This window comes from Anas acuta, chromosome 11 (assembly GCF_963932015.1).
Source record: "Anas acuta chromosome 11, bAnaAcu1.1, whole genome shotgun sequence".
Taxonomy (NCBI): Eukaryota; Metazoa; Chordata; class Aves; order Anseriformes; family Anatidae; genus Anas; species Anas acuta.
This window is the reverse complement of record NC_088989.1, coordinates 11,636,448-11,658,000: the sequence shown is the minus strand read 5'-3', so window position 1 is coordinate 11,658,000 and position 21,553 is coordinate 11,636,448. Positions and strand designations below refer to the sequence as shown.

Sequence of the window (21,553 nt, the reverse complement as noted above, 5' to 3'; positions counted from 1 at the left end):
GGACCTTGACAGGCTGAAGAAATGAACTGGCAGGAACCTCGTGGAGTTTCAACAAAGGCACTTGTGAGGTCCTGCATCTGGGGTGGAATAACCCCATGCAGCAGGAAAGGTTAGGCACTGAGTGAATAGAAAGCAGCTTTGAAGCAAAGGACTTGGAGATCCTTGCAGACAAGTTGAACATGGGTCAACAGTGTGACCCTGTAGTGAAGAAGGCCACCACACACTGGGCTGTATTGGAAAGATTAAAGCCAGCAACTCGGGAGAAGTGATTAGTCTCTTTCACTGAGCATTTTTGGGACCACATCTGAAGCACTGGGTCCAATTTGCTCCCCAGTACAAGGAAAACATTAACATACTGGAGCAAGGCCAGTGGAAGGCTGTCAAAACAATTAGGGTACTGGAGAACAAGACGTACAAGGAGAGGCTGATAAAAATGGGTTTGTTTGGCTTTAGAAAAGAAGGCCGTGAGGAGATCTTATTGCTCTCTATGAGTACCCAGAGTGAGGGCATGGAGACAGCAGAACCAGACTCTTCTTGGAAGTGCATGGTGATGGGATGAGGGAACTGACACAAGTCACAGCTCGAGAAATTCCAACTGGATAGAAGGAAAAATGTTTTCACCATGAGGGCAGTCAAATGCTGGAGCAGGACCCAGAGAAGTGAGGCAATCCCTAGCCCTGGAGATATTTAAAGTTCAAGTTGACAAGGCCCTGAACAACCTGATCTAATAGGAAGCACATTCAGCAGGGCCTTGAACTAGACAATCTCAGTAAGTCTATGACCTTATGAGCTAAAGAACATCCTAACTGATAGCATTTGGGATGCTTCTTCCAAAGTTACAGCACAGGAGGTTTTGGAAATGGGAAGAAATGGCACATTTAAAAGCACACTTTGACAGTTAGGAACAGCTTTAGCTTCAGGGAGATGCTTCTTGATGACTTTTCACGAGTAAAAGGAAGCATGTGTTTATTTTCACCTTTACAGGGACACTTTTGTTCCATAGCAACAGCATTTCATTAACGTGACTAACTTTTCTATTGTTTGTCAGATGTATCTAATTTGGAGGAGGTTGTTTCAGAAGCTAATCACTGACGATTCCTCACCTATAAATGTATTCTCATGCAAATGTGGAGTTTGTTATCCTATTGAGATACAAATAGCTGTTCTAAGTTACTGAACACCATTGGAAAAGTACAGAAGAAAAGGTATTTTGTGTGTATAACTCCTGTTGGATTAAAACAGTCTGACTTCCTTCAGTCCCTGTTTAGACAGATAACAGCACTCAAGGGAGCACGGTCCATCTAAGACTGGTGTCTGGCTCAGTGCTAACCTGTAGGAACAGGATTATTAGGGAGTTTAGTACTCAGAGAAAGCTCTTATTTGCACTGAACAAAGGTGAGGGACGGGTAGCTTTACGAAGTAAAAAGTATTACCAGTCGATGAATGGTTTATAGCTGCCATTTCATCTTAATGGTCTATAGCTGCATTTTCATCTTAATTACATCCTAATTGTACCCTACCTATTTTGCAAATGACTAAATAACAGGGTATAAACAAATTAGGCAACAGTTCCCTGCACCTTCTCAGACTTTGCTCATAGGCCTGTGTCAAATGGGTGGATCTTCCCCATAACTAACTAGCAGTGTTGATTTTCCTGGGAGTAGCTTTGTTTGTTACAGACCACGAGCCCTTTTAACCAACTGTTCTCACAAGTTCTAAAACTGATATTTTTCTTTTTTAAAAAAGATACAGAAACTTTTTTTTAAAACCAAAATGTTCTCTACCAGTGGCTGCAAACAAGACATTGAATATTGCAGCAACAAGCCCCAGAAGCAAAATAGACAAAGAAAGAAGGGAAATTTCATCCTTTTTAGATTCACATCTTCAGATTCTTCCCTTTTTAATTAGTCTGAGTGTTGCAGAGAAACATATTTTGTTACAGTGCTTAGTGCTTTCAGTGAATCATGTTCCTCCTATTGCACATCCATTTTGAATGTGAAACAGAAAAAACATTTCTTTGTTTATTAAAACATGCTCTTATTAGGAGCACAGACAGGAAGACACTCCCTGGATCACTTAGTGTTTTGTTCCTGCAGATAGCATCCCCGCGTCTTTCTCACATATGGTCAAAGCTCGGGTTTTAACCAAGTTTGGTTGTTAGCAAACACTGCTCCTACTGAGCAGGCTGCTCCAGGCTCTTGGACCTCTGACTCTCCGAAATGCACTTCTCACTTTTTGTCTCAGTGTCTTTCTGCCCACTTTAGGGCTACGTATTTCAGTGCCAATATTTTTCTCTCTTCTCCATCTGTTACTTACCCACAACATGTTTGTTAAGAGCACATCTCTTACGGTCTCACACCTTATCTGCAGGGCCTGGCATTGCATTAGCATTGACTGATGTCTCTCCCTGCTGTACCACATAACCCTTGGACTTTTCCTGGTTCTGCCTTTCCTTCCTTCTCTGGGGCACTGGGGAGACCTTGTACATGCCAGATGCCCTCGGCATCGCCTCTTGCTCTGGTAGGAATGGTCCCAGTTCAGCACTGCAGCTTCTTTTTAATTTCAGAATGCCTACAATTTAAAGCCACATTCCTAATGTGATTCTTACATGGTTTGGAAGGAGTTATTTCTTAATTGCTTGAGCTCTGTGTCTCTACACACAGAGTACACACTTGCACTCTCTGAAGGCTGTAGCTAAATGTCACTAACTTCACTGGGGCCAAGACTTGACTCATGAGTTTTAAGGTTGTTTTTGCTATTTTAGTGAGAAGCTAATACTTCTTGGGCTATTATTTCAGAGAATAAAATATTGTTTTAGCTGATAAAGAGATGTACAGGGAACTGTGACAAACACGGTTGGTCATTCAGGAAAACTATTTCAGAATTTAAAAAAAATAATCATCATAATTGAAAGCCTCTGGCAGTGTTATCCTCTTTGTTTCTTAGCCCATTAGCAAAGCGGAGTAGAACATCTGGTTAGCCTCTGGTTCACTTTCCAACCCAGATGAGATTTTCCAGCACCACAGTAACATTCCTTTCAGCCTTGAGCATTTTCATTATAAAAACAAAACGAGTATTGCAAAAGATCTCACAGAACCTATGGCCATCTGGAAATAGTCTTATCTGAAGGTGTGTGCACCCACTGTGAAGTCTTCTGTGCAGGCTGGCGGTCAGGGAGCCGGTTACAGTGGAGGTGTTTTGGTTTTGTAATGCACCAATCTGTTCACCAAGACATCAAACCAGAACAAGTCCAACCCATTTCTGTAAGCAACAGCCTTTCCTCGGATGGTAACAGGTTTTGGTCTGTGCCAGCTGTGGCCAAATTCATTTTAGTGACCCGAACAGAAAAGCTTTTTTGCTCAGCATTCTGCTGATTTCACATAGCTTTAGTTCTGGTCGCAGGGTAAGAGGAAATAATTGTACATCAGATAGATACATGCTGGTTGACTATTTTGGTAGTTACACAATCTTTGGCTGAATTTGTGTTCAGAATTGGGTCTGGAAACTTGACCACTTCACAAACAAAGCAGAAAAGCCTATGCTGTACTCCACCCTCCTTCAGTATTGCCCCACGAGTGGGAATAACCTGCTTTAAGTCTCCCTAGGTGAGATTTCTTTGTGCATCAAAACTGAGAGCCTGTCTTGTGGCACTCAAGGGTTAATCTCTCCAAAGGTACTGTCTGCAGACTTGGTTCATGGGGAAAGCTGTTATACCCACAGCATCTCTAATGCTGAGATTTATTCAAGGCTTGGCAGTTCTCCCTAGTTTGAGAATCCTTGTTCAGCTTAAAAAATAAATAAAATGCTGAATTGTAGATGGTACAAAGAATAATGCTCCCAACCCAAATCCCTTAAAACTGCCATTCTCCACACCACATTTATTTTCCGGTTCTGAATTTATCAAAGGCAAGACTTGCTGGGAGACCCTGGTAATTTATCTCAAGCTAAGGAGTCTGCAGCCTGGTGTTGCTGAGCTTATGTTCAGTTCAGCAACAGCAGGCAGCAGGGAGAGGAGGCTGGGGCTTTTCTGAACTGAGTCCTTCTGATCCTACCTGCTATTTTCATGCACTGACTGGTTGAAAAGTACCTTGCATGGCCCAGAAGCAGCATACAGGTTCCCAGTCTTCAGTAGCTCAACATTTGCACTGGTGTGTTGGTGACCGAAGTGCAGGCTGCCAGCTAGTATTCATTGTCTGCTGTCAGCCAAGCGTGGTTTGAAATGAGCAACAGAGCACAGAAAGCAACAACCTGCCTGTTTGATCCTGACCTGCTTGGTAAATATATAGGTGGTGAGGATTTCGGAGTTTCAGGGAGGAGAGTTACAGAGGAAAGGGTATTGGCTGCCAAAAAGCAGCTGAAGCAACCACACTGAAATCAGCCCGTACCAAGAAAGGACAGCAGTTTTGCTGCAAGATGAATTTAGTAGCATTATTTTCTGCCATGCTACTTTCCCCATGCACCATCTCACCACCAGGCAGCCTGCAGCCAGCTGGCACCCCTGGGACTGTCCTGGCACACTGGGCAGGGCTGTCCGCACGCTCCCCAGCAGACCTGCTTAATCAGAAGGGCTTTTCTTAATTGTGTGAATGGGAAAAGTGGGTTGCAGTCAGGTCTGGTAGGGTTTGGGTCAGCTCTAGCTCTGTGTGGATGTACACTGTTAAAAAAAAAATAAAAAACTAAAAAAAAAAAAATCCACAAACAAAGGCTGTCCTTATTTCAAATAATCCACCTGCTGCTCACATGGTATAATCACTGAGCTTATGCAAAGTGGATACAAAAAACTGCCAGTGCTGGAAGAGTACTATTTCCTTCATGCCTTGTCAGAAACGGGGACAAATCCAGCCTAATGAGGGTGGCACTGCCTGGCCGTGAAACTGCGGCTGTGTGGCAGTGCAGAGGAGCGAAGCAAAAAGCAAAAACCTCCCTAACGCTGCGGAACTGATGTTGTTCCAAGCCCCCTTCAGCCAGGTCGGCTGTGGGGAGAACAGATCCTGAACACAAGAATTTGGGAGCTCTGGTTTGCAAACAACCTTCTGGCAGATGAATTGGTGCAGCACCTTGCTGGTGTCTTCAAACACAATTTCCAGTTTTAAGAGGCACTTTTGTTATTACCCATTTGCCAGTTGCTGAAAAAAAATAATTATATAACCAACTAGCTATGCCAAGATTGCTTTGGACTAAGAAATGCTGTACTCCAGTGCCAGGAATCTCACAGACTAAACAGAACCCACCGGGAGCCCTTGTTCTATATGGGAACTCGTGTTTATTTTAACATGTAAATAAATTGGGTGAAAAATGGCTCTTTTACATTCTTTTTTTTTTGTTGTTGTTATTGATGTGGGTTCCCTATGGGTGGTCTGTATGGAGGGCAACCTTTTGAAGACGGCTTGAAAGGAAGCCGTGCCTGTCCCCCAAGACATCAGTCAGCAGCACGGAGGGAGTTACTGCATGTTCCAGCTTTCATCTCTTTTTCTTCTCGATGTTTAATCTAGTGTTAGCAGGGAAGAATTAGGACTGTCTTCCCTGAGATGAATTGATTTGATTGTTTTCTCAAGCATAAAAATATTCGAGGCACACGTATGGGTTTTCAATGTGAGTAGCAGGCTGATGCGCCCGCAGCGTGCTGGGCAGGGCTCCCTGCTCAGGGATCAAGAGGTGGGTCATTAACTTGCAGCGCTATTTGGAGGGGAACAATCAGGAGGGCTGTGCAAACTCTCAGGCAGGGCAAATGAAACCGTCTTTAAGCAAATAGAAGAGCAAGAAATGAATGGCCTTTGTTAAGGAAAAAATGGAAATGTTTTCTAGTTAAACAAGCTGTCATTTAGGACTTAATAGCATGTGCGTGTTGGAGAGCCAGCCCACATGCCAGCAGTGCTCTGGAATAAATGGGCAGGGAATGGGAAGGGGAGTGTGCAGTTCCACCGCAGCACCGGCTTTTTCATTGAACACCCTGACATTTTGAATTGGTGCCCCAGCTATTTTAGAGCATCTTAAAGCTGGAAATTGGATCAGAAAGTAAAGGAAAGTGGACTTGCAGCCTTCTTGTCATCTGGAAATAAAGTTTGCACCCTTTATTGGATTTTATGGCACTAAAGCAAAAGAATAAATAAATAGATAGATAAATGCTTTAAAAATTAACTTAAAATAGCAGAAAGATTTTCCTTGGCTGCTACAAAGGTGGTTCCTCCTTGCCCAGTGAGTGTGGAACTCTGGCTACCATTAGTGTATCCTGAGTCATATGTGAAGAGCAGAACAGAGGCCCTACAACAAAGACCAGTGGCATAGTAATCAAATGAAGCAATGAGAGCCTAGATTAGCTCCAGCAAAGTCCATGGATTTTTTCTGCAATACCTGAGAGCTGATACTGGTTTTATGTCACCCCAGAATAAGTCTCGGAGGACCAAATCTGTTGTTAAATAGTCACCCCTTCTATACATCTGTAAATGATCTGCTCGTCAGGAAAGAGAGAGAAATCTCAGTGCAACACTACAAGAATAACAATTAGAAATTATTATAGGGACTTAAGTAAAACCACTAATTGCCTGGTTATAAAAAGCATATGGTATGCCTCGCTAATTGTATGCCTTATATTTGTATTGGGATTTTCATCCCATGGGAAAAGAGACAAGATAGAACCCGCTTCACCCATCACCATGAGAAACTCCTTTTGCAGTGGAACTCAAAAAGCTGCTCAACCATCCACATCAGCTTTGTGCAGCATTTTCCAATCATGGGTCCCAGTCGCATGGTCGAGAAGGACATTCGCTTCACCTCTCCTTTGCTTTAGTATTCTTGAGGAGGTGGCATCACAGAAGGGGCTAAAGAATAAAGTAGGATCTTGCTGCGTATGAGCTTCATGAAAAAGAGAATGGGCTCTGCATTCCTCTTCCCTGGGCCTTACCTCACCAGCGTCCTGTATTTGTGGCAGGAGTGACAAAGCTGCCCAAGTCCTGGCTGTGCAGGAGCTGGCTGTGGTGTGAGCAGGCTTTCAGCCTGTCTCACCTCCCTTTGTTACTTGACATCCCGAGAGATGCTTGTATCTCCAGTCTGGCCACACTGACTTCTTATTTTGTAACACAAACACTCAGATTTTTTTTTTTTTTCAGCATGTTTTCATGAGCAGCGTGATGTTCCAGGAAGACTTTTAAGAAAGTGCAATTCAGAGCCAAACTCTGCAACAGCATAAGAAATGGGCAAGTCTTCGAAAGCTGAAAGAACCGTGCCTGTATCCATTAGAGATGAATTGGCTCTTAACATTGGCAGAAACAGTTTGCCTTGTTGGACAGAATTAATGACTGCTCTGATATGTTCCAGGTCATTTTGTTTGTCATCTTTAGAGTGCAGAAAAGATTTGAAATGGCTTCAGCAAGATGACTAGTTCTCTACTCCCCAGCAATAAGGCACAAATAATTTTAGTATAGAAAATTGCCTGTTTCTTTTTTTTTTCCCCTAACCAAGACAACAAACAATATAACTCTGTGTGTGCACTATTCTAAAAATATCTCGGCTCTGCAAATGTGTCTCTGATGTGGGAGGAGAAGGCTTTCAGTTTGCTGCACTCTTTGTGTGAGGCAAGTGAATAAAAAGTATCCAGCAAAGGCTGAAAGAAAAATGATTTTCCTAATCTTGAGAAGGAAAAGGGAAGATGCTGCACTTGCCTATTGAGGGTAAGACTCCCCTTTGATAAGAGAGCAGCAGAATCCATCTGTAATTCTCAGGTAAATGCTCAACACGTAAAACACCAAGGGTGTAGAGATACTGCTGGGCACCATAACTAATGGTTTTATAATGTGGCTATTGTCACGGGAAACCCAGCGTGTTCACTGCATCTATGCAGGTCATACAAAAGAAGGGATGCTGAGGGCTGCCAAGACAGAGTAGAGTGGATGAAAGTTACTAACGATAAGCATGTGTCGAAATATATTTCAGATCCTTGAGATAAAGACGGAACCAGTGGTTAGGGTGAGCCCTTTTCCTTTTAGTCCCTAATGCTTCCCATCTGTAGCCCTCCTGGGAAAGTCTTAGATAGTAGGCTTGTGGCAAACACTGTCAGTCTGAAGCTCGTCAGTTCTGCAGAGCAGGCTTACTTTGCAGTGTGCCCCAAGGTCCTGGCTCCTGGTGGTCCAGGTGGCTGAGCTGGAGCCCTCCATAGCTCCCTTGCAGTCTAACCTTTTTCTTCTTGGGGAAGCCAGGGCTGTGGAAGAGGATAAGGTGGTGCACAGCTAAAGCTTGGTCAGACTAATGTTGAAAAGCTCACCTACAAAAGTTTACCTACAAAATGCACTGCAGCACACCAGCTGACCTGTGGCAACTTGAGCAGAGGCATGGTAGCATGGCACATCCTGGTACAGCTTACGGTGCTTCTTGGCTGGCTCAGGTGTCTCCATCCTGCCTCTCACACAAAATGAAGAGTATGGGTGCGTGGTGGGCAGACACCACTGAGTGCCCTCTGTGCCTCAGACTTTGTTTGGTTAGGAAATTGAAAAAGGTTGCACGGGGGAGCAGAACCAGCTCCCTCGCTGTGACAAGGGTGTTCTCAGGGCAAGGAAGCTGCTTTGTTGAGTAGGAATCTTTCTGATGGAATCTGAGGTGCTTCCTGTGTGTATTTGTTCTGCGAGTGGAACATTTGCTTTACATGTTCCTGACAATAAAGGAACAGTCTGTTGACTTTTCCAGATGTTGATTGTCCTGCTTTGAAGCTTCTTCCTGTTGCTTTAGTTGTTTGTGTGTCTGAACGGTGGGTTAGATGTAGTGCTTGTTAAACAAATAATTAAACATTGAGAGCTTTGAAACCCAGCATGTCTAATTAATGAGCTTTGCTCGCTTGATGAAAAAGATGTGTACTTGATTCATTACAAAACAAGTATAGTTTGTTCAGTAGTGAACTGTTCTGACAATTTGAAGTGTTTACTAGTTCATTAATATTTTTTTCATTAAACCTTGAAAAAACACCCAAGCAGAAAATCAAGGCTTCATACAACATTTGCTACGCACACCCATTATTAGTGTCGTTTTGTGTATTGTATCACCCACATTCTCCATCTATGTGCTTCCTCCCATCTCCTCCTCTGCAAAAATGTGCTGCCTTAGAATTCAGGATTAGAGTTAATTATTACATTAAGATCTTGGAGTATCTTGGACCAAGGTCTGTGATGATGCCCCACAGTGCTGGGTGCTGTACAAGTGCACCAAAAAGCAGTCCTTGCTCAGACGAGTTTAAATAGATCTCATAAATACAGGCATCAGCCGTAGTGCCTTGTGACACCACTTAATTAACTGCTAGACTGACTTCCAAAACTGGAACGCTCCTGAAAACCTCATCTGCTTCATTTTATACCTTAACTGTAAGCACTGGCTAAATCACGGCATCCTAGTAGGTCCATGGCATTACAGTTGTATCGATGCAGGGCCAACGTGACTGCTTTTACCTCCAGTTCTGAATGCATTTTGTGTGGGGCAGAGAGGAAGGCAGAGGCTGGCAGGGCTGCTGTCCCCCAGCCAGGGGGCTGGATATCACAAGGAGTCCCCTCCACAGCAGCAGGATCGCAGGGCTGCTCACAGGACGGCCCCACCTGAGCCAGCTGCCACGTGGTGCTGCTCAGAAGGGTTGCAGCAGAGGATGAAGTTGGAACATTTTCTCCTTGGACACAGAAAGAGCCATCCAAATGGCTGTCATCAGCTTCTGCCTCTCACAGGCTCCAGGTCTGTTTAGGCCACCAGAGTCAAAGCATCTGTAGGATCTCTTTGTTATCATTAATTCAAAACCAATTTTTTTAAAATCTAAAAATCACACCACCCTTTCATGTGCTGCAGTGTCCAGAACCACATACACCAGCAAGAAGCCCATCTCTACTCCATTTTGGGGCAGAAACCTGAGGCCTTCAAGAATAAAGCAAATCTTTGATAAAGTTCATAAGCACAAAATGCTCATCTAAATGCCTCCTCCAAAAGTCATTTAGGCTTTTGTTTCAAATGGACTTGTCAGTCTCCAGATTACTCCAAAATGCTTACTGATCAAGGAGGCAGTGAAAGAAGAGGGGCTCTTGCAGAAATCCTGCCTTTACTGCTGCCCAGCACAGCGGTGGGTGTGCTGAAACGTGCTGCTGCTGCCGAGCCAGTGCTGGAGCAGTAAGATCACCTTTTCTGGCCTCCAAAGGCCTCGTTGGGAATGGAATCACATCCGTGCTCCGGCTTATTAAATCAGCACCAAGCTTTGCTGATGGCCCCCTCTGACATAATTAGGAAGTGTCCTTTCGGTGTGGGATTCTGCAGTGCAGGAGCAGCTCCTCAGCTGGGGCTGGTTAATCACTGACGTCTCGGTGGTGGCAGGTCTCGCATTTAGCTGCTGCTGAGATCTCCTGCATCCGCGCTCCTTTGTTAGTGCCAGTGCAATGTGAAATGTGTTTATACTCTGAAAGCAGCAAGTCTGGGATGCCCAAACCTCTCCCAGCCCTCTGTCAGTGGCTCTCCCTCTTTATAATCTTGGAGTTAGGCTTCTAGAGAGGAAAACAAACACACGGTGTGATAGATCCTGAGGCAGGGGTCAAGCCATGAGTTCCTCCTCATTGTTTCTATCTTCAGCTGGCAAGAGATAGCATTTCACCTCGCTGATGCCTGTGGTGCTGTCCTCACTACAATAACAATGGATCCAAACCATTCCCTTTCCCCCTAAGTTGGAAGCCTCCAAATATGCAGAAAGTCAAGATCCAGATTCTGCCTGGAGAATTACTGCTCCCCAGGCAGATTTCTCATGTCCTCTCTCTGTGTTTTATGTCTTTTCCATAATAAATAGGGAGCAAAGGCTGAAAAAACAACGTAGACCATAATTTCTACTCTCCCATGACTGTATGCTTTAAGGGACACCACCGAAATCAGTAAATTTACAGCAGCATAGCTGGAATCAGCATTTGACCCTGCATTTTCTGTGTCACCTCATCTTCTGCAGCCAAACATTCCAGCTGGAGCTTTGAGAAGTTCGTGCCACACCTGAGCACACAGGGTTGGGCTGGGCCTTTGTTGTGAGGCTCTGGCACTAAAAGGAGAAAGAAATACCAATAGCCTGTAGCTTACATAAAAGCCTGAGGACAAGTCTCTGCTAAGGTGTGATGCAGTGGGGTGCCCGGAGGGGATCATCACTGCTCAGTGTGATTTGATGAGGATCTGAAGCTCCCTCCCACTCCAGAGGGAATGCAGTGTGATGCTGAGAAGACACAAGTTGTCAAAGCACCATCTTGTTTGTGCTGCCACCTAATTTTGCGATCTGAAAAAAAGGCCCCTCTGTTTTTCTCTCAGCAGAGGAGCTGCTCAGCAGCTTCTCCCTTGCTTTCACCCTGGGTGAGGCTCCAGCTCTTTTTGAGATGAGCAATGCTGCTGAGCCTATCCAGCCCGAGAGGTTCCTCCATGCAGGCAGCGATACCTATGCAGTGATAACTCAGTCCCCAGAGCCCTTACACCATCCACCATCAAATATTCCATTGCTGATCCACCCGGAGAGGTGTGGAGCTTTGGAGGATCCATAGCCATAGGAGAAATCACGGTCTGAGGTCATGGTTTCAGACTTGATTGATGACTGTCACGAGTCGCTGTTCTTGTCCCTGTGGTGGCAGAGCTGCAGCCTGAACAAGCTTTTACAGAAAATACAGAGGGCAGACCTTAATATCTATTATATATCTATTACATCACTGCAGCCTTTATTCGGACTTTGAGCAAAGTAAGCTATTTTGCAGTGAGGAGTTTGGTTGGAAATGGAGGCTTAGACCTAATCCTAGATTGCCAATTTGAAAACAAGTTGTGGATTCTTTTTTTAAAAGCCCGTATTTAGGCAAGGGTACCCACAACTACCTCAGTGCCTGCCACCTGAAATAGTCAGTCACAGAGCTACTGCAGATTAACGATATCAGCAGTGAGCCATGCAAGTTGGGTATGAAAACCTGAAACCTATTTGAAAGGTTTTGAAGCCCAGTGTGCCATGCAGAAGTGCATGGGCAATTACAACTCTTTGGAGATGCGCGTCTCAAAAAAGCTGGTTAAGACATCCCTCTGAAACCCAAGGAGGAGATTTGTGGTGGGAACTCACAGAGCTGAGACTCCCGTGACACTTTTCTGGCCAGCTGTTGTCTCACGTGGGTGCTGAGCAGCCCCTGGTTAGTTCCAGTTCCCAGCTGCGGACAGGTCCCCTCCTCCTGCACTGAGTGCCTTGCCACAGGCACTGTGGAACCACTGTGTCAGGTTCTTTCCCAGCAAAACCCAAAGCAAATACCTTCACATCAAGGATGAACCTGACCTTTCATTCTTAATAGCTCCAAAGGCAAAAGATCAGAGAAGAATATGTCAATACTCTTGACTGTATTGATGTTTGGTTGTACACATGCCTTTCATTTTAGTTCCTCGCCCTGAAGCTTTCTCAGCTGGGATATTTGAACTTTCAATAAACTCATGCTCTGGAGGAACGAGTTTGGTTTCTTGGAGGTGAAGAGAGTAAAGGAATAAAATAAAAGAAGGCAACCTAGCAATGCCATCAGGTAACCCTGAGCAAGGGGCAGGGAGGGCATTGATGCAGACTTGCATGGCCTTCCTTTACCATACAGGCAGCCAGACAGCGCCCCGAGCACTGCTGTGCCATCTCAGTGGGGAACGGTAGTTTAGTAGTTGAAATTAGGTTCAAATGGCAGGTTCATTAAGTAATCAATAAAAATAATTAAAAAAAAAAAGAAACACAAACCTGGAGAACTCCAGTGACGTGCTTGCACAGGCATTTCTTGGCTTCTCACAATCACAACTCTCACTGCTATGAGCAGTATCAGCGTTTTGCAGTGGGACCAGTGATGAAGGAAACCTTCCAGACCTGCCTCTGTCTATCCAAAAATAGAGCAAAGCCTCACAGCCCCACAACAGAGAGTCACGGCCCATACACAGACCTGGGCCATGGGGATTTTGCTATTTCTGCTTGCTCAGCTGTCTTACACAGGCTCTGCAGAGAAAGAGATACCAGAAGCAAGTGCAGGCAGCACCAGAGGAAAAAGAAGTGCAGAGCTCTGCTGGGAGAAAAAGTTCCTCTCCCTGGACTGCTCAACTCATATTAACTTGCTAAATCTGCGGTTTGATTATTAGGCAGAGAACACATTAGAGCTCCACAAAGTGGTGAAGCTCTGTGTATAAAGGCTGGGAAAAGATCACTTTCTATCTGCAATAAAAATCATTTTAAATGGATCCACTAGACCCACTTCTTGTCTGTAGATTATTGGATCTCTTAATTGGCTCTTTGATCTGTTTTTGGTCAATGATCCATGGTAAATGCTTGCAGTATCGTGTTTTGGCAGGACTTGGAGTGTGTGCATGGAAAGCATCACCAGTAACTCACTGCCATGAGGCCCAGCTCTGGAGACCACCTGGGAGGGTAAAAGAAGAGCAAGTTTGGAGCTCAGGTTTTCTTAGACGGGGTGTATTTAGTCCAGCTCTTTATTAGAAGTATTGCTTCATTTGGGAGGTGATTTTCTGGATGGTTTGCCAGAAAGTCAATTCAGACATGCTGATTTCTTCTGGTATGACTTTCACCAGCAGATTCACCTTTCAGGCTGGGTAGGCAATGCCTCTCTTTGGTGATCACTATAGGGGGTGCCATCCAGCATGTAAACAATTAGCAGGCACTTAACATCCTTTGACAAGTCACTGCCCTTTGTGCCTTGCAATTTCTCTCCCTGCTGTCTGGTCCCACTGGGGAAGGCCCAGGGGAGGAGGGAGCTGTGTTTGAGATTCCCTACCCCTTATCCATACAGAAGTGTTTTGCGTAGTGTTTTTCCCTTCTGTTTTCCTTACCAATGTGCATGGAGTAGAAATAAAGAGGAAACTGTTTTTAAGGAAGATTCGTCTCCTTGATGGGTACCAACATGTCTGTGTGGTCAGGCAGACTTGAAACCGCTTCCCTGGGTGGCAATAATTTCAAGCCTCTGCAGGCTCCGAATTGCCTGGGACCACGTTCATGGGTCTGCTGGCTCCACCTCTGCCAGGGATCCCCTGTTTCCATAGCAACTCATCATCTCCAGTTTTAGCCATTCCCTTCCCTTTGATCAGACAAGATATTTCCCAGATATGGAAAGAGCTGAGGCAGCCAGGTGCAGCACAGTTTGCACGAGCATGTGTTTGGGAGGAGCACGCCACTCGAGACATTCCCACTGGGGGCTGTCGCCACCACCATCACTTTTTCTCTCCACAAAGAGCTCTACAACTCATAGCAGGGAAGGTTTCCAGCTCACCTACTGCTCCCGGGCAGCCCAGAGGAAAGCAGGACTCTGCAAAGCTCATGCATAGCTCATACACAGCCACGCATTGGAAAAGGCTACATCCAAGGCCCATTAAGTTTATAACGACCATATCCAGCCTTCAGGATTTTTTCCATTTCTTGGCAAGACTCCACACACAGCAGTTCTTGCTCTACTATCAGACTCCAGCAGCTATGACCTCTAGGGCAAACAACAATTTCCCAGGGTGCAGTTTTGCAGAGCATGTAAAAACACAGAGGAATATAGCATTCTTTTAGCCAGGTCACGAAAAATACAACACTTATTAAACTGTTCTTGTGTAGCTTCCTTTGTATGTCTGCAGCACCCCTTCTGTTGAAAGATCACTGAATCACAGAGTGGTTGAGGCTGGAAGGGATCTCTGCAGCCCATCTGGTTCAACTCTCCTGCTCAAGCAGAGACACCTAGAGCAGGTTGCCCAGAACTACGTCCAGGCAGTTTTTGAAGATCTCCAAGGAGGGAGATCTTCACAGCCTCTCTAATTGACTGCAGGAGGTTAGGTTAGGACAGCAACAGCCCAACAGGCTTGTTTCTGATGAAGCCTTTCTGGACTGCAACCCTTGCTGTGAATGACTTGGACACATGCTCTCTTTTTCCTCTACAGTTGGCCATGGGCAGAGCGAGGGGGATCGTATGGTTGTCTCAGATTTCCACGTCTTCATCAGGGACAGCTTGCAGCACATTGATCTCATGAAGAAAGATCACCCCGGGCTGCCCGTTTTCATCCTGGGACATTCCATGGTAAGCATCATCCCCTTTCCCTCCTGGCAGTGTCCAGGGTGTGTGCTGCAGCACGGGGGTAAAACTGCAGGCAGCGGGAAATAACTCAGCCCACAGCGGGAGAAACACAACTACGTGCGAGCATCCCTTCCATTTCATTCACTGACTGATTGCCAGCATGCCTTACCCCACCAGATCTGCCTCGAATATAGTCAGTCCTTAACTTTTCCACCTGGATCATGGCTCTAATTGGTGCCATTTACAACAATGGGCCTATTTGTTACTGGGACCATTCCAGCACACCGGGTAGCTGATAAATCCCACCACCTCCCTGCTGCACTGGGCTTCTCCTTTCATTTTACCCAGTAACCAGGCGGTTAAGCCCTCCAAAGCTTTGTGAGCAGCTAGGGGATGAAGCACGAAAACACCCTGTAGCCTCATTCTGTTAAACAACCTTACAGGAAAATGTACCAAGGATTAGGGCTGCAAAAACAAAGGCGCTGATTTGGTGAACAGATCTGAAGTCTGGTCCTGACAGCACGGGCCAAATCCCGTTATTCAAGCTAGCAATATTCCCATTGATGTCATTGATCTTCTCCCCCTGCCTTCCCGGAGGAGAGAAAAATGAATAAGTACTTTGGGATTCAGCCCATGCTCAGATAAACGAGTGTTCTTGCATAAGAACGCATGGCATGCTCTGAAGTGCTCGCTGCGCTCCAAAGCTGCTTTAACAAGGAGCTAATTTCCCAGTGAGGTCTTTGAGATGCTTCTCGCTGCTGCTCCATTTAACAAGCCCCTGCTTCTCCGGCAGCATGGAAGTTCACCAAATATTTCCCTTGGCAACTAATCCTCTGCGAACTTTCCCGAGCAAGCCAGCCAAGTCCCTCTGTCCCCCACCCCTCTCGCCATCAGCCGCTGTCCTCGTGCAGGAGGGCTCAGCCTGGCCGGTGTTCAGCTCAAAACGAAGCGCCAGGTGTCAGCCACCAGGTTGTGGGGCTGGAGGGGACAGCGGCACTGAAGAGGAGAATATTTAACTTCCAGTAATTAATGAAGATTTTTGTGTGCCAGCTGACAGCATCCCTGTTACCCGGGTTACCAGTGCCACGAGCACGGAGCCCGCCTGGTTTCCCTTCCCTTTCTCCATGCAGCACCAGTCTGCCACGTTTACAGAGCCCCAACTCACTTCTCAAGTCCCACCCAAACTACCAGAAGTCAGGTATTTCCTTCTTAGTCATTTTAACTGAGGAGGACATAAGGCATCCCAGCGAGCTGGCTGCCGTGGCACAGAGGGCTGAGTTCAGTGCGATGTGAGGGTCTGCAGCATGAGAGCAGAAAGACAAAAATCAGCCACTTGCAGTAACTCACGCCTCCAGCCTTCCTTGCTGACCACAATGCACTCTTGCTGGGGCAGAAATTGTTTGCTTGTTTGGCCTAAACCCCTTCCAGCAATAGGATTACTATGTGAATGAGACGTTGACCTCTGTATTAAGCTGTGGGATGTTATTTTGCGTTGCAGGGGGGAGCCATCTCCATTCTGACAGCTAGCGAGAGACTCGGTGACTTTTCGGGCATGGTGTTAATCTCTCCTTTAGTGGTGGCCAGCCCAGAAGTCGCCACCCCCATCAAGGTAAGAGCAAACACGTGTTGCACCTGGTCACCTCCTGCTTATTGAAGGAAATGCCTTGAGACCTCCAGCCTTTAAATGCAAAGCCCTGCTGAGATCCACACCACCTGCGTGACAGTCAATGCTCATCTCAGGAGTGCCTCCCCCACAGTCCCACACACTTTCCAGAGGGGAAGTGAATCCTGCACTCGTCCAGAAAAACTGATTTAGATGAGAGCCAGAGAGCGATGCTACCTTGGGAGGTGGCAGCAGGCTGTGCTTCCTTCACCACGCCCTGCGGCAGCCCACGCAGCGCCGTCCTTTCCCTTCCTCTCTTACAGTTTTCTCCCTGACTCATGCAGAGTCTGGTATGGTTGCAACACAGGCTGCTGGCTAAGTTGGGCCAGGGTTATTTTTGATGACTGGGGGATGACCGATGTCTAAACAAACCTAGAGCTCATGACTCCGAGGAGTCCATGAGCCTCAGCGAAGGCTTTCAGCTAAAGCATCACTGCCCCAGCAGCAGCCCGTTTGGCTTGGTACCTCGGCTGGTTCTTGTCCAGACAAACATCTCCTTCAGTCTGCAGTTAGGCTTCACCCTGTCCCGTTCATGTCTCCCTCCCTGAGTTATTTCTGACCCTAATTTGCACTGCCCGACCTGCCCTTCCCCAGGGAGGCTTTGCGAGGCAGCCAACTCTCCGCTCTCCCCTCCGTTCTGAATGTTTCAAAGAATAAATAACAACCCTCTGAGAAGCCATAAGCAAAGGGAAGGACCAGCTAAGCCAGCAGGAATGACAGAACATCTAATTCCCACAGTCCTTGTTCCTTTAATCTTTCTCCCTAGACTCTTCTCCTAGGGCTAACTTCTCATTTTAATCTACTTCTAAGCTATTCCTCTTTTTTTTTTTTTTTCCTCCTGAGAGAAAGGAAACAGATTGCCTCAGCTTTCAGTATAATCCTGTCACACCATCTCCTGTACCTTAGCCATCTACTGACCCCACAAAACAAGATTACAGGCACCACAGGGTGATTGTTAACCACCTTGCTCTTCCATAGACAGAAACATATTGAGACCTTCAGCCCTAAAATGCAAAACCCTGCTGAGAGCTGCACCACCTGGACGCCAGTCGGTGCTGCTCTTCTGAGTGCCTCCCCCACAGTCCCACCTGCTTTTCGGAAGGGAAGTGAATCCTGAACTCTAGACTAGGAAAATTTATTTAAATACGAGTCAGAGCAACAAAGGGTGCATTTAGGAGTCTGGTAGCCAATTCCTCACAGGTGAGGCAATATCTGAAATACCATGAAGGTCCCTTGGGCATCAGTGCTCCTGTCTTTTCTTTCTTTGGAGAGGGAAAAGGAATAAATATTTAAAAAATAGCATAGGGTCTGAGACACACTGTTAGCCTTCTATTTCTAGACGATTCAAGGAAAATACAGAATGTTTTTCTTTCTTCTAGAACTACACATTTTCCTAGGTGTTGAATCCTTTCTGAAATAAGGACAAACCAGCTCTGTGGAAACTAGTTACTGTAGCCTGGTTTCTTGCATGTCAGTAGCAGATAGTTGCTTATATCAGTGCAGGAAATCCTAACCTCTTAACTAAAGTGGTGCAGAGGTGTTTATAGGGTCTCATTCCTAGATAGTGCCTTGAATGCAATAATAAGTTTACAGTGGGTTTCTTTCCCTTTCAAATCTATTGTTGCTTCTCCAAATGGACAGAAAATAATTATTTCTGAAATATCTCTAAAAAGATATTCACAAAAGGAAGGAGTGAAAGCAATCAGAGTACTCATGCAAAAGCTGCAATTTCCCAGAAAGCTGAGCTGAAAACTCTTGTGTGCTTTTTTTCCTCTGATTGTCAAAAGACGTTGCATTGGTGCCAGTGCCCCTGTGGCACAAAGGCTTCCGTTTTCCCCTGGAACTGGTGTGATTTCCAGGCCCTGAGCCATTTCCCAGGGACCACTGCATTCATCCCTTTGCTGGGGCAGTTTCCAGTTGAGCAAGAATTTACCTTGGTTAAACAAATGAGGGCTCAAGGCAGCAACAATAGCAGCCCAGAGGACGTGCTGGGTCCTTTAGTTGGTGTCAGGAAAAACCCAGTGCATTTGCAGGCTCCACACAGGAGAATCAAATTCTGCTCTTTACAGAAACACAATTTTATCAGTGCCCTGTAAATTCTGTCTCCTGATAGAAACCTACCTACCAGTTCCACACCCAGTGAGGAAAGCTGGATCTTGCAGCTTTTCCCTTCTTAGTTCATTTGGACCAAACTCGGCTCTGAGCCTCCAAAATTTCAAAGGACGCAAAGAGACAGGAATCACACGTTGACAAAGAGCAGAGTAAGAGAGTATATCCCACTAAATGTCTGCTGTTGAATGATGTGAAATAGGGTGGGCAGCACAATCTCTTAGAAAATAATCCCTAACAACTAATTGTAAGGTACCCTCCAGCCTATCCCTTACAGGCTCAGTACACCACATCCTCTTTGTGTTTTCCGTTTGGTGTCAGATCTGAGATACCAGATCTGATATCTCCTTGATCATATATCATGTCATATCCCTGATGGCACATCTCCCTGACAGCACTGTTCCAGTTGCTTTCAGCCTGATCTTGGTAGCTCATCACAGTGTCTCTTCCAGAGAGTTTTCTGCTCAGCCAAATGAGCCTGGCTAGTATATAGAGCTCATACAGCACTGTTTTGTTTGTCTGTCTCTTTTGTAGCTGAAATGAACTAAAAAGCATTCACACAAGCAGTGTGACAAGCAGAGATCATGGGAGAGAGAAATAAGCATGTAGAGGTATGCAGGGAACAGGAATTGCTCCACTCAGAAGTGTCTACATTACAAAGCATCCATGCAGTTAAACCAATGCAAAATGACAAAAACAGCTTTGAGTCACACTTCAGCCAAGAGGCACTGTCTATTGATGTCCAAGATTGTCTAAGATGGCCAAGAACCATCTATTTCAATCTTATTCTGAGATATTTCTCAGCATTAGTATTTCATACACTTGCAGTGGCCTTGAGCAGCTCAAATAACCACAGCTCCACAGTGTCATCCTCAGCCCAGCCAGTAATATCCCCCTCATTGCTGTACCCATTCTTGGTCATTTGGGAGCTTTCTCTCAAGAACTAACATTGCCACACCAAACCAACAGGGATGTAAGCTCTTCATGTATCAAACCCAGCCAGCCCTTCAACAGGATGGCTTTTAATTAAAGTCCAGCTTGTCACAGACTGTATGACTGTGCTCACAAACTCGCTGAAGGCCCAGGGGAGCCCTCTGACTTTTTGATTATAACACAAAACTTGATTTCTCTGCTGGCTTGTCTTGACTCCAAGAATCATCAAAATTACATCCAAATTTTAAGGGTGTATTACACGCTGGAGGAAACGAAGTGCCTCCTGCAGATCAGAAGACCCTTCAAAGGTCAGTGGCAGAGCCCTTTCCCAATGACTCCTTTAGACCAAGATTGGTTCTGCTTATGTGTAAATAAGAGTTCTTACGCACACAGTGAGCATACATGTATGTGTAGGTACATCTGACATGTCATCTGCAGGGTCTGGTACTTCCCCTGTGCAGCTGAACACCAGAAATGACCGCGCTGACACCACTTACCGGCTGGTAGGTGCTGCTGTCCTTGGGGCCAGGAGCCAGCCGCGTTTCGTAGCAGTGCAGCAGGCAGCTCACGACTCCATTTGGCAAAACTCCGGATACGCACAGAAACTTCAAGAACATTTCCAAAGCACGTCACAGAGGCGAGGTCATTGGCAGGCGGTGGGGCTGTGAAGATGAGCAGGGTCATTAGAACAGAAAATGCCCATACTGAATATGACAAAAGCATGTTTAGCTTGTCACCAGCAAGGCACAGCCTGAGAGCAAGGGGTGTGTGTAGTTCTCCTACACCTTGTCATACCTTCCTTGCCTGCCAAATGTCACCGGGCTGGTGCATTTTTGCTCATGTGAGGGGAAGATTTGAATTTACGCTCCTTCTGGAAAAACCCTGTTGCTTTTCCTTGGGAACATAAATATTTACATGTACAAGCAGACACAAACAAGTATCCCCATAAAAAGAACAGCTTCTTCAGTAATTTTAGAGGACATCAACTAACTTCCTTTTAACGCTGAGGAGAGTTCCCCTTTCTCTCTTTTATATGCAGACTTGGACCTTAATATCTACGGCCTTAATAATAGCTGCATCTTGTGGACAGTATTCTAAATAGATCTGGAGAGAGCATCAACAAACTTCTTATGCCAAGGACTTTCCTCTCAACTAAGCAATCATTAACGATAGGAACTCACTCTAGCACTTAACTCAGGCTCCAGTTTTAGGGCAGCCTAATTGCCTTAGGTTATCACGATGATGTTCAGAGACAGGCACTTGCAAACCATTATTCAGATCTCAAATGTGTTTTGTTGTTTTTGTTATTGCTTTTTCTTTTTCCCCTCACTCTCCTTACTCTGTAAAGAAAGCCTTGGACAATTACATTTCTAAATTAAATACCTCAGCTAGGTATCTACAGTTACTTGACATATATCTGGGTCAACATAAGTGGCTTGAGAGAAGCAAAACTGTTATCACATTGTCAGTACACACAGTCCGTAGTCTTGCCTAGAATTCATGAAGGTGTTTTTCCTCAAATCATCACAGCCTGGGATTAACACAAAAGACAACCCCATTCCCGCTCATTAGCATCATAAGCTTACACTTGTATCTGCGTGGAGGTATTTTTTAGTGGTCCAACTCCAGAGACCCCAGTAGAAGTAAATTTTGCTGACACAATGCCATAGCCAGTGAGACACTCAACGTATGAGTAAATGGTGATGCTGTTTCCTAGTCATATCCATCCCAAAGTACTCAGGTATTCTCAGATCTGCTGTGAGTCTTGACTACTTGTCACTCTTGGATGACTTTGACTTCAACCTTGCGTTAT

The 21,553-nt window shown here is 45.5% G+C and overlaps 1 protein-coding gene and 1 long non-coding RNA gene across 7 annotated transcripts in view; one reads left to right on the top strand and one right to left on the bottom strand.

Moving 5' to 3' along the window:
- The window catches only part of MGLL (monoglyceride lipase), a 99,974-nt gene that overhangs the window by 67,467 nt on the left and 10,954 nt on the right, over positions 1–21,553 (top strand). For both annotated transcript variants that reach the window (XM_068694523.1, XM_068694524.1), the window contains exons 4-5: positions 14,902–15,038; positions 16,534–16,644. In XM_068694523.1, coding sequence (XP_068550624.1) covers positions 14,902–15,038; positions 16,534–16,644 — 248 coding nt within the window. The remainder of the gene's footprint in view (positions 1–14,901; positions 15,039–16,533; positions 16,645–21,553) is intronic.
- LOC137862442 (uncharacterized) overlaps positions 1–21,553 on the bottom strand; it is a 49,522-nt gene that overhangs the window by 23,061 nt on the left and 4,908 nt on the right. The window contains exons 3-4 of one of the 5 annotated variants that reach the window (XR_011100273.1): positions 20,238–20,402; positions 8,704–15,102 (exon numbers count right to left, since the gene is read on the bottom strand). This is a non-coding gene — a long non-coding RNA (uncharacterized lncRNA). Of the gene's footprint in view, positions 1–8,703; positions 20,403–21,553 lie in introns of those variants that run through there. The other 4 variants (XR_011100274.1, XR_011100276.1, XR_011100277.1 and 1 more) reach the window with 4 other exon arrangements.